This window comes from Dermacentor variabilis, chromosome 8 (genome assembly GCF_050947875.1).
Source record: "Dermacentor variabilis isolate Ectoservices chromosome 8, ASM5094787v1, whole genome shotgun sequence".
In the NCBI taxonomy this organism is placed as follows: Eukaryota; Metazoa; Arthropoda; class Arachnida; order Ixodida; family Ixodidae; genus Dermacentor; species Dermacentor variabilis.
In genome coordinates, this window is record NC_134575.1 from 72,425,115 (window position 1) to 72,437,503 (window position 12,389).

The 12,389-nt window shown below is 49.3% G+C and overlaps 1 protein-coding gene across 1 annotated transcript in view; it reads right to left on the reverse strand.

Moving 5' to 3' along the window:
- Window positions 1–10,680, reverse strand: part of LOC142591439 (uncharacterized) — a 38,841-nt gene extending 28,161 nt beyond the window's left edge. The window contains exons 1-5 of the mRNA XM_075703767.1: window positions 10,630–10,680; window positions 9,957–10,442; window positions 8,999–9,163; window positions 4,212–4,293; window positions 488–613 (exon numbers count right to left, since the gene is read on the reverse strand). Coding sequence (XP_075559882.1) covers window positions 488–613; window positions 4,212–4,293; window positions 8,999–9,163; window positions 9,957–10,442; window positions 10,630–10,680 — 910 coding nt within the window. The remainder of the gene's footprint in view (window positions 1–487; window positions 614–4,211; window positions 4,294–8,998; window positions 9,164–9,956; window positions 10,443–10,629) is intronic.
- Between the last annotated feature and the right edge of the window lie 1,709 nt (window positions 10,681–12,389).

Below are 12,389 nucleotides of genomic sequence, written 5' to 3' on the forward strand. Positions count from 1 at the left end.
TCCATCTTTGGTGTGAAACAGTAATGCCCTCGATAAATGATGATGATTGGAGACATGACCCATAAGGTGCAAATTTATATTAAGAGTACAGTTCAGGAGTTGTTCCCGACACCAGAACAACACCGCTCTTGGAGCTTCCTCAGTTTCTTCGATCATTCTCTCGCATCATCTTCACCATTATGTTCGTATATAGGGTGCCCCAGCTACGTTAGCCAAGCAGATGAATGAAAAAAATAAGATGAGAAAATCACGGTGCAATATACCATTGTAATACCGTACGCTACTCGGTCCCCAGACCTCTCATGACCGAACACCGCGGTTCTTATAATCGTATCTCCTACCGCGATTTTTAAATCTTCCTCCTTTAAACCTTCCTCGTTAGCCAATCCCAACAGGTTGGCTCACGTTAGCTGTGACACGCGGCATACTCGTATACATTCTTAATTGCGACGCAATCAATAAGGAAAATTTGCAGCAGCATACTCACCCACTTCCTCCGTCATGCGGTCCGTTTGCACGCCTACGGTGCTCGCGAGCTTCACGCGGCTCGCCATGGTGGCCTTTGGTGTCATGAGAACGGCGCACTGGGTTGTAGCGTCAACCTTCAGCTTCGCTGCATGGAATCGAGCAATGTACAACTTAGCACCGGGGCCGGGGCTGCGTCGCCGCTGTTCTATGTAAAACGCATGTGAGACGTACGACATTTTATAGCCTCGTGCAATACACACAAACTCGGGAGGCGACCGCCGAGCACACGTGCTTTTCTTTTTGTTTTACGAACTGCGATACACGTTTCGTTAGCATTATACGTAAACAGATCGCACGTCGGTCGACTGAAACGGTCGGCTGACGTGTTAAGGCCAGAATACATGGAGCGAATATGCGACGAATAGTCGGCGTTTGACGCCCGGCGGCGTACGCGCGGCACGCGGCGGCGAAGAAAACGTCGTTCGCCACCGATCTGGCTGGCGCAGAAAAGTTCGTCGGGCGTCGGCGATACCGGAAGCGGCAAATGAGCGGCGCCCCAAAGCGAGCCAATCAGGTCTCACTATCCGCCCCGACTTCCGAATAGGCTTCCCCGCTTGTCCGTGTATCCCGATCCCGCTCTATCGTTCACGCCGGTCTCCCGCTTTTCGTAGTCATGGCTTCCAAAGCGGCGCGGCTGGAATTTAACGACAAGTTAATTTCGGCTGTTAAGAAGTGTGCCGCGCGCGCGTTCAGCCACAGAACAGAGCCGCGGAGTTGGAGGAGCCGAAAGTTGTTTACCCGCCCAGCATCGCCGCCTTCTTTAATCTACATCGGCACATGAATGTCTCAAACACATAAAAAATGCTAGAAATCATTTCTAAAGAAAATTTTACGCGTTTTTAGACTGTTCCACAATTCGAAAGCGATATAGTTGTTAAAGTTTTTTTTTTGTTTCATGTGTTTCACTACAGCGCATTTGCCTCGTCTAGCCAGACTGATAACAACGCAGCGACTCGCCGGCGGCGGCCGCCGTGTCATCGCTCCATGTAGCGCAGCCCGACGAACATACGGCGTCGCGCCGCGGCAGATTTTCTGCCGCCCGAACTTCGTCGTGAAAGTTCGCTCCATGTATTCTGGCCTTTACGCTGCACTCAGAAGTCATCATCATCATGAGCCTGGCTACGCCCACTGCAGGGCAAAGGCCTCTCCCATACTTCTCCAACTACCCCGCTCATGTGCTCATTGTGGCCATGTTGTCCCTGCAGACTTCTAAATCTCATCCGCCCACCTAACTCTCTGCCGCCCCCTGCTACACTTCCCTTCTCTTGGAATACAGTCCGTAACCCTTAGTGACCATCGGTTATCTTCCTTACTCATTACATGCCCTGCCCATGCCCATTTCTCTTTCTTGATTTCAACTAAGATGTCATTAACTCGCGTTTGTTCCCTCACCCAATCTAATCTTTTCTTATCTCTTAACGTTACACCTATCATTCTTCTTTCCATAGCTCGTTGCGTTGTCCTCAATTTAAGAAGAACCCTTTTCGTAAGCCTCCAGGTTTGTGCCCCGTAGGTGAGTACTGGTAAGACACAGCTGTTATACACTTCTTTTTTAGGGATAATGGCAAACTGCTGTTCATGATGTGGGAATGCCTGCCAAACGCGCCCCACGCCATTCTTATTTTTCTGATTTCAGTCTTATTATCCGGATCCGCGGTCACTACCTGCCCTAAGTAGATGTATTGCCTTACCACTTCCAGTGCCTCGCTGCCTATGGTAAACTGCTGTTTTCTTCTGAGACTGTTAAACATTACTTTAGTTTTCTGCGACCTACCCTTCTGCTTTGCCTCTCCAGGTCAGGGAGCATACATTGCAATTGGTCCCTTGAGTTACTAAGCAAGGTAATATCATCAGCGAATCGCAAGCTACTAAGGTATTCTCCATCAACTCTTATCCCGAATTCTTGCCAATCCAGGTCTTTGAATACCTCCTGTAAACACGCTGTGAATAGCATTGGAGAGATCGTATCCCCCTGCCTGACGCCCTTCTTTATTGAGATTTTGTTGCTTTCTTTATGGAGGACTACGATGGCTGTGGAGCCGCTATAAATATCTTTCAGTATTTTTACATATGGATCGTCTACACCGATTCCGTAATGCCTGCATGACCGCTGAGGTTTCGACTGAATCAAACGCTTTCTCGTAATCAATGAAAGCTATATATAAGGGTTGATTATATGCCGCACATTTCTCTATCACCTGATTGACAGTGCGAATATGGTGTATTGTTGAGTAGCCTTTACGAAAGAACTAGCACTCAGAAGTATAGACCAGGAATTCGCAGAAACCCGCGGTGGTGGCTTAGAGGCTATACGGCGTTGCTCTGCCGAGCACTGTAGGTAGCGGGAACAAATCCCAGCCTTGCACGGCGGCCACACTTCGATTGAGGCGAATATGCAAGAACGTCCGTGCACCGTGCGTTGTGTTCAAAAAGAACGCCAGGTGGCCAAAATTATCAGTTTGACCACCAAAGTGGCCAAACTGCACAAGCCTGTTCTTGTGCCCCGGCTGCAGCACCGGCATGGCGTAGACGAGCTCGTTCCCGGTTCTGCTCGCGGCGTTGCTGATCGAAAGTTGCCTGCTCCTAAGGAGTACGTATGACGTGTGGCCTACCCATTTCGGAGCCGGAGAGAAACTGCTGCATGCGCGCTCGGCCGCGACAGAGAGCAACATTATCACTACTGGCACAGCCAATCGCGTGCCTCTATTTCTTTATTTTTCACGCATGCACATGGGGTTGCGCCAGAAGAGTTTTGAGCGTACAGGCGACGGACACGCGAGTCCGTCAGCCATATACAATTTCGTTGCAAAATTTTCGCTTTAATGACGGAATTATGCGCGTAAAGGCGTATGTTCAGGCACTCTTTGGTTGTTTCACTTCGTATTTTCGTGGAGAACACAGCCGGCCACCTGCGCACCTGTATAGGGTTCGTACAGATAGATAAGCCGATTTGTTATACGAGCGCTACCATGTGTGCGAGCCGTACGGCGGCGGCAGAGGCCGCAGCAGCAGCAGTAGCAGCGTCTAGATACATACTATAATATATATACCACGCAAATTGAATTATGAAACTTTCAAATAATATATCGTCAGAAATACCCGCGCGAAAAAATACTCGCAGCAAAAAATGAAATAAAAATAAAATAAAAGTTGACTCATCGAAAGAAGATCCGGTATTCGGATAAAACGCCGAAAAAAAATAAACTAAGCCGTATTTTCGAAAACATAGAAACCGAGAACTCTGGACCCCATTTATTATTAATTTTTGGGTTGATCGAGCCATTAGTCATAATTGATCGATCCATTAGTTCAACAAACCGCGTTTTTACTTCCCAAGAATATATGCATGGGCTACAATGCCAGACGTTGAAAGGTTGGCGAGTGAAGATCAAAGTGCATCGAAATGTCGATGTATACGAGGGGTTGTGCATGGCTGGTAGTACCGGCCGCGAGCTGAACTCGCGATTTCTTGTTCCGCGGTGTTGACGCGACCACCGCTGAGCCATGGCGGCTGGTTTATTTCTTCTAGTTCCGCACCTGCTTTATAAGCACGCATGGTTATTGCACACAATATAGTTCATGGACGGTATGTCTTATCCGGGCACGAAATGACAATCGTCGTACACGCGTGTATTTCTTTGATTGGGGGAAAAACACACTCACACGATCAAATTACTGCGTACCTGTGGTCGTTGCCTTGCTAACCATCTCGAGCCTGCAGTGACCCGTCGAGACAGCAGGCGTACCTCTCACGTCTGAACAACACTGCGTTTGAAAGGTAGGGAATCGGCGTACGCTGCCATCTCACCAGGTCAAACAACTTCATAAAGAAAAAAATATATATAGGTTGAGCTGCACTAGTAAATCATCCTTTATCTGGAAAAAAAAAAGAAAGTTTCACCCGCAGGGCGCAGCAATGACAGCTAGGGTGCCTCGATACCACGCTTCTCGGAGGCGGCGCTGGCATCAAGGCAGATTACTGACAGCGATAGCGGTTATAAAGTTTAGCGTTGCGCTGGAACACCTCCGACGCCGCTCTAAGTATGCACCGGGTGTTTCTGAGAGGGCTCGCTTGAGGTCTTCGTAGAGGCACACAGTATATATACGCGGGTGCGCCACAATTTCTGGCTTCCTAGAAGCTTTTAACACACCGTGAAAGGCCTGTCATCATCATCATCATCAGCCTGGTTAAGCCCACTGCAGGGCAAAGGCCTCTCCCATACTTCTCCAACTGCCCCGGTCATGTACTAATTGTGGCCATGTTGGGCCTGCAATGGCGTCGAAAGACGCCACTGTGTTGTTCGCATAGAGCGCAGCCATTGAAATTGTACATCGTGAGCACTAAAATTACTTTTGAACTTTTCAATGGTGCGAGAAGGTTTAGAATAAAAGACACGCGCTGTGAATGAAATAGTTTCACTTTATGACCGCCGTCAATGTCACTTCGCTCCTCGAAGAGCCAGGACGATTGTGCAGTGCGCTCCTGAAGGCCACTTTGGAATGTGCTAAACGCGGTTCAAATCATGGATCCGGGACCTTCAGGAGGTGTGACGTAACGCTAGAGCATTCCGCGAAATCACCGCTGAATATTATTTTTTTTTACCAGTAAAGATGGACCATAAGATGTGTTCTATACGATCCAAATACAACTTAGCAAGTTTCGAGAACTTCAACTGTGGGGAAAATGCGCGGAAATCCAAAGATCACACCGACTTGCCGCTGTCGAATTGGCGCGAAAAAAAAAAAAAGTTCCGCCTTCAGTTCCCCTTCTAGTAAAACTAGTAAAACCTCCAACAAAAACAAAAACAAAACAGAATATAGTATTTCAAGTATGCCTTATCAGTCTGAACTGTTCTGTTCAGGTTTCGTAGCGAAATTGAAGAAAGTACAAGTTTAGCATGCGTTGTCTTTTCCAGTCGTCAACGTCTTGGAGCTAAATTAACGCGAATACAGGTTTAAACAATTCTTTATCAGTCCGAAAAGTGCTAACCGTTTCTCTTTGGTGCATGAAAAGGTCCCCTGTGCAGACCTCGCAAACAGGCAAGTGCGGAGGGTACAGACAACATGGTAAGGATCGTGTTTGCTCAGCGAAATTGAAACCGAATATACTCGGACAATGGCGGCCGGCGTATTTTGCGTTACCAGTGAGCGCTCGGTGATTGCTGAGCGCTGCAGTGGACTAGAATTCCGAGGTATAGTGAATTAAAACCATGTTCTAGTTCATTGCGCTGAAGTGCCGAATGCATGGCACAATGGATTATACAAACGCGCGCTCCTTCGTGGGATACGAAAAATAGATATGGATGGGCGGATGGATGGAAGGTAGGAGCGTCCCCTTTGAATCGGGGTGGTGGCAGTTGCCACCATGCTTAGCTTTTTATTTGTGTTTAACTGTGTTGGAAGTAACTGAAATTAGCCACTTTCCTTAAATACTTCTTTCGACACTTTTAACCTGATGTCACCTCTCTGCTTTTGAGCCACCAATCTTCCAATCGCTTTCTGCTCATTTCCACCGCGTACTTATATATTTACATGACTACATTGTTATCTCTAAACCCTAGGGCCTCGGGAAGCGTGACTGCGCCCGCATCGACACCGGGATGGATATCACATTCCAGTATGAGGTGTTCTATTGTTCCTACAGATTCACCACACGCTAGTACACGTCTTATTCTTCTTCGTTAAATTTATTTTTATAGCTGCGCGTTCTAAGACATCCTGACCTAGCTTCGCAGAGTAGGGCACTGCCTCTTGAGTTATCATAAAACGCTTCCTTCCTGATCTGCTGTTTCCAGTACCGATATAGTTCAACACTATGCTTCTTTTCCATTGAATTTATCCAATTCTTCCGCCTTTTTAACCTGTCGGTGCTCGGTGCCCCCAGCGCCCACTGGTGCCGCAAGGAGTCTCTAGTAGGCCACCCGCTCCGAGTGTCGCGCTTCGATCGCTGAGCGCCGCACTTCGCGAAAGCGGCTTAACATCAAAGGCTTAACATTAAAACAGAAGGCCGCACTGGGCTTCATTTTCGCATAGGAGCCACGCATACGTGCACCCGCGAACGAAATGATGCAACGTGCGTGCTCTCGCCCCATGCAACTATCTGGGTTCTCGCGAAAAAAAAAAACTCGAATGCGCAAAAACACCTTTGTAAATGCGCCGCGCAAGGAAGAAATAAAGGAGAAGAAACGATCGCGTGGGTCTCGGCGTAAACGTTGCTCGGGTCCATCGAATACCGATATGTGAGAAGTACGGAAATGATATTTTTTTTTAAAAAAAGAAAGAAAAACACATTCCGGGGTTTTACGAGCCAGAACCATGATTTGATTATGAGGCATGCCGCAGTATAGCAGACACCGGAGTAACTTTGGCCACCTGAGGTTACTTAACGTGCACCTAAATCTAAGTACACGAGAGTGTTTGCATTTCGCGTCCAACGAAACGCGGCGACATGAACCTCATTGGATGGATGGATGGATGCTATGAGCATCCCCTTTGGAACGGGGTGGTGGGTTGTGTCATCAAGCTCTTGTTATTATATTGCGCAAACTCCTATATATGGTAAAAAATACAAGAAAAAAAAATACCCGCGATGAATTCCCATAACCAAATTTTCTGAACCTCTATTGCGAATTTTGTTTTTGCGCGCCTCCGTTGTTTGTCATTTCCCTACTTCGACAAAAAATTGGATGGATGCACGGAGGAAGGGAACTGAGGAGAGGCCCTCGCGAAATCTCTCGCGAAACCACGCCGCACTGCGCGCAACCGTACTGCTCGGCCGCGCGCGCACCGCAGCAATACTAAACAATCGTTAGCACGTTAGCATGATCCCGCCAAAGGGGGCAAAATTTCCCGCGGATATCCCTTCATCCGCTGCCGTTGCCATGGCGCGGTACATTGCGTACAGCGTTGCATACGCGTTCATTTCACGAACTTTAGTTCCTCCTGTCCCACCTGGCCACAGCAACATCCGGTAGAGCACGGTACAGATAACGCAGCGCAACAAAACACGGAGACCCCACTGTAAAATAATTGACACCCCTAAGGGTTTTTTTCAGTGTCTATAACTAACCCGCTAGCACCCTTGAAAAGGCTGGCTTTTATAGGGCATTACACCCTTATGATGGTTGCCGCGCGCGCACCGCAGCAATACTAAACAATCATTAGCACGTTAGCATGATTCCGCCAAAGGGGGCAAAATTTCCCGCGGATATTCCTTCGTCCGCTGCCATTGCCATGGCGCGATACATTGCGTACAGCGTTGCATACGCGTTCACTTCACGAACTTTAGTTCCTCCTGTCGCACCTGGCCACAGCAACATCCGGTAGAGCACGGTCCAGATAACGCAGCGCAACAAAACACGGAGACCACACTGTAAAATAATTGACACCCCTAAGGGTTTTTTTCAGTGTCTATAACTAACCCGCTAGCACCCTTGAAAAGGCTGGCTTTTATAGGGCATTACACCCTTATGATGGTTGCCGCGCGCGCACCGCAGCAATACTAAACAATCATTAGCACGTTAGCATGATTCCGCCAAAGGGGGCAAAATTTCCCGCGGATATTCCTTCGTCCGCTGCCATTGCCATGGCGCGATACATTACGTACAGCGTTGCATACGCGTTCACTTCACGAACTTTAGTTCCTCCTGTCGCACCTGGCCACAGCAACATCCGGTAGAGCACGGTCCAGATAACGCAGCGCAACAAAACACGGAGACCATGCAATGCGAACTTGCCCGCACGGCGCCTTTGCCACGGTACGAAGCCTACGGAGCAACAAGTGTGAGCGCACAGAACAATAACAAAGCCGCCATTGTGGCCCGAAAGGCGTGGTCACTACAGCAAAGAAATAAAAAATCAGCAAAACAAAGGAGAACCTACTACGTCATTTCCTCCGCACTTTTCTCCTAGCGCGCGGAGGGGGTACGGCCTCTCCTCAGTTTCCTTCCTCCATGGATGGATGGATGGATGGATGTTATGAGCGTTCCCTTTGGAACGGGCCCGTGGGTTGCGCCACCAAGCTCTAGCTGTTCTACTGCATAATGTCCTAGCTAGGGTAAAAAGAAGGTTAAAATTGGGGCGCTGATCCAGCGCTCCCTAGATAGCACAAGACCGGTGCACCTCGATCCATGCCGTCATGCTATACCTTAAGTATGGACAGCTGGGCTAGGTGGTAGTTCCAGCGCACATTTGGACACGGACGAGGAGAGAAAGACAACACGAACGCCAGAGGGTCGAGGAAGGGTTTGCACATAAAGTAGGAGGGGAGAAAGGGCCCAATGCACTAGAAAGTATATCGCTAAGTATGGACAGCTGGGCCAGTTGGTTATGATTAGCATTATGAAACATAGTTCCAGCGCACATTTGGCCACGGACGAGGAGAGAAAGACAACACTGGCGTTCGTGTTGTCTTTCTCTCCTCGTCCGTGTCCAAATGTGCGCTGGAACTATGTTTCATAATGATATATACCTTGCCCGAGTGCCACAGAATCCGATGGGGATGCTCCCGAGTAAGCCGCGGTGATTTTGACGTCCCCGCTTTCGTCACGCCGGGCTTGGCAGATGGAAGTTTCGGTCCGAGTAGCCCGTCGTCATAAAGGAAGAGCGCAGAGGCTTGATATCCAGGAGGCGTCGGCTGACAAAGGGAGATAGAGCATCTGCTGTGGGGAAAGTAGTCCACCTCGTCGCACCATATAGCCTCGCAACATTTGATTTTCTTCTTCCTCGACTGTTACTGAATAACCTGTTTAAAATTGTTGCGGCAAAACGTTTCTGTTTTCTACGGAGCCTCGTGAGTCCCCCTTAAACAAACAGCAAAAGCAGTATACCAAGCTGCGTTAAATTATACGCTTCTCGGTTACAATACACGTAAACGATTAACCAAGCGCGGAGGCTCAATAACACGGCTGCCGCGATTACTAACTTCGATCTAACACGCCAGCTTACCGTGATATCATGGACTAGGCAAACGGCTGGACGACTGAAATATTGATTTTTCATTTTCTTTAGGTTCTCCAGTTCATGCACAACTTTTAGCGAACTACTTAAACAACGAGCGTCCTTTTTCCTCGTTCCATCATGTCATGTAAAATAAAAGAAAATTCCCATCAAGCTGCCATGGTACAGCTACATTTCGCGAGACGCTATAGTATACGTACTACTCACGTAACTACCTCTGCACAAATAACTTGCGTGTTAATTACGAAGCCAAGCGCCACATGCTTCCGCACTACTTTCTTCACATACAGTCGAACGCCTTTATAACGAAGCGATTGGAGCCTCCGGTATCATTCGTCATATGGCTCGCTGCGTTGTAAGGGTGGCGCACCACACAGCTCACAACAGAAGCGGTACAGAGTCATGCCTTCTCTCGCAAGTCGTTTCGTTACAGAGGCGTTCGACCGTACACGGCGACCGCATGCACAAACCTCGCGTCGCGGACGCCTGTTGGTGAACGGCGCAGCGACCACGCTGCCTCCTGGCGGACAAAGCGTGCGCACAGCGGGGTAGACGGTCGGCAGCGCCCCGGGCTCCAGGTACAGCCACTTGGTCGAGAGGCCGAGCCGGGCCAGGCTCGCCGGGTGCCGCTTGTAGCAGGACGGCGCGAAGTGACGCGAGCAGATGCGGCTGCTCTCGCGCGGGGTCCACTCGTCCCCGCGCCCCGAGGCGCGGACGAAGTCGATCCAGCGCTGCCGCCGAGGCGACGACTCGCGGGGGAACCTGTGGTGCGGCACGTCCGACTCCCCCGAGGGACACAGCGAGACTACGCAGAGCTTCCTCGTCATGGCGGAACCGACCGGTCGTGACGACGAGGCCCGTGGACTGCGCACACCCAGATATGTCGGCCGCACCTCTCGGACCAGACGCACCTCTGAACGCTGGGAAGCCAGCGGAAGGAACACGTAGTCGCGCGGCTAGATAGCAGCACGGACGCGTGAGCACCGAAGCAGGGGACAATGACGATGGTGAAGATGATGATGACCGTAGAAAGTGTGGCACGTACCCGCTGTGGCTGTTCGGCCGTGAGTGGAATGGCGCAAGGAAAAGTACGTTAGGGTGTCTTTTAAAGCCCTATGCATTAATGGTGAAATTGTTGGTCACCTTCCCGGGCTTCGGCGAAGCAGGCACACCTACAGGAGCCTCCAGCCACATTGCCCAGGAGCATACCTCTCTCAATAATTAAGTCTTAGGGAATGAGGGCAAAAGAAGTGGGGAGTAACCATACTGGTATGTGAGCCGAGAGACAGGAGAGGAAGAAAAAAGAAATGTACGAAGCATCGAGACAAAGCAAGAGAGCAATTGTAGCTATTAGGAAATTTATGTTCCATAATAATTTCGAATAATCCACCCATTTCCTGGCCAATCCCCCATCGTGGGTAGGAGCCACACGCATCACAGGCTACAACTACTAATACTTTCCATCGCATTGTATAAACAGGCTTTCCTGTGAACAAGAGCGCAGTGCACTTCAACCGATACAAAAGAAGAAGGAAAAGGATTCCCACTGTGCACAGTAAGTGCCCGGATCTTTCAAATTTCCTGAACGCGTACTGAAAACATCTTCGAATGCTCTTCTGAAGACGTCCTGAGGATGTGCCGAGGCCGGACAAACGGACGCACTCGAATGTGCGTTTTCAGGATGTCGTTGCATAGTCTGGATTAATGCAACGGCCACACCGATCGACTAAGCGATATTTCTAGAGAAAATCCGTCGTCCGAAATTGAAAAAAATGACAGACTAACAAACAATGATCACAGGTTCGTCGCTGGAACGATCGAGTACAAAGGGGAACTTATTGGGAACACCGGCAACGAAGCGCAATTAATGACTGCGCAAGAAACGCCGGCGGAATTAGTCACAGCAGCGGGACCCCCTTCGGAACTGCACCGATGACAAGATGCCTGCGTGGCATGCGCAAATCTCAGAAGGTGCCATCGTTATTTGCTTTCGATACTAAGACTGTTTGATGGCGCTTCTGTATTCTGTGCAGGTGCTTCACTTGTAGATGCCGCTCGTTTGCTTGGTTATTGCTGTTATTATTTCTGAACATATGTATGACTATTTCAGCGTTTCGGTTTTCGATTTCATTGTTCAAATTTTGTGCAATGACATCATTAGACTCAGTCTCTTCCTCCGCCAGCCTCCTCTCACGCTGGAAGACCGCGCTGCTCAGGTCCAACCTGACAGCACAACCTTCGGCCGTCCAGCGAGCCGAGGAAGCCGCTTCGAGACGAGGTCTCGGAACCGCGCCCGCGGCGGGAACCCAGACCCACTAAAGAGACGCCGGACTCGAACCTCATTGATTTGAAAATAAAGTTTACACTCTCTCTTTATTGAATGTGACTATTGTATGTGTGTCTGTTGAAGATTTCCTGCACCACTCGTGTGCTACTGCTTGTAGGGGTTTACCGGACACAGCCGAGCTCGCAGGCAGCTTTTTGCCAGAAAACCCTCCAGTTGAACCTGAAAAATAAACTTATAAGCGTCAATTACGGGAAGTGGCGGGAGGGGGAGGCTGCCATGGCGTGTGCTCGTCGACGCCTAACCCCACTCCCTTCTGGGCGGCAAAGCCTAGGCAGTCCCAATTATCGGTTGTTAGAAATGAGATTGCTTTACAATGGTATTCTTTCTGTACAAAGGAATGATGCATAAATAAACTTGCAAGCTTGTGATAGCAACAGACTGATTTATTTTGTATGTATCCCTCAATGCACTACAGTCGGTTCGGCTTTTACATGAACACTACCCCCCTCCCCACCCCCTGGGAAAATAGGAACGCCATCTGGTCACATGGTAATTTTTCTATTTCGCGGCCTTTCCCCGCTTGCCAGAAAAAGTAAACACGTGATGTGTACCGTTC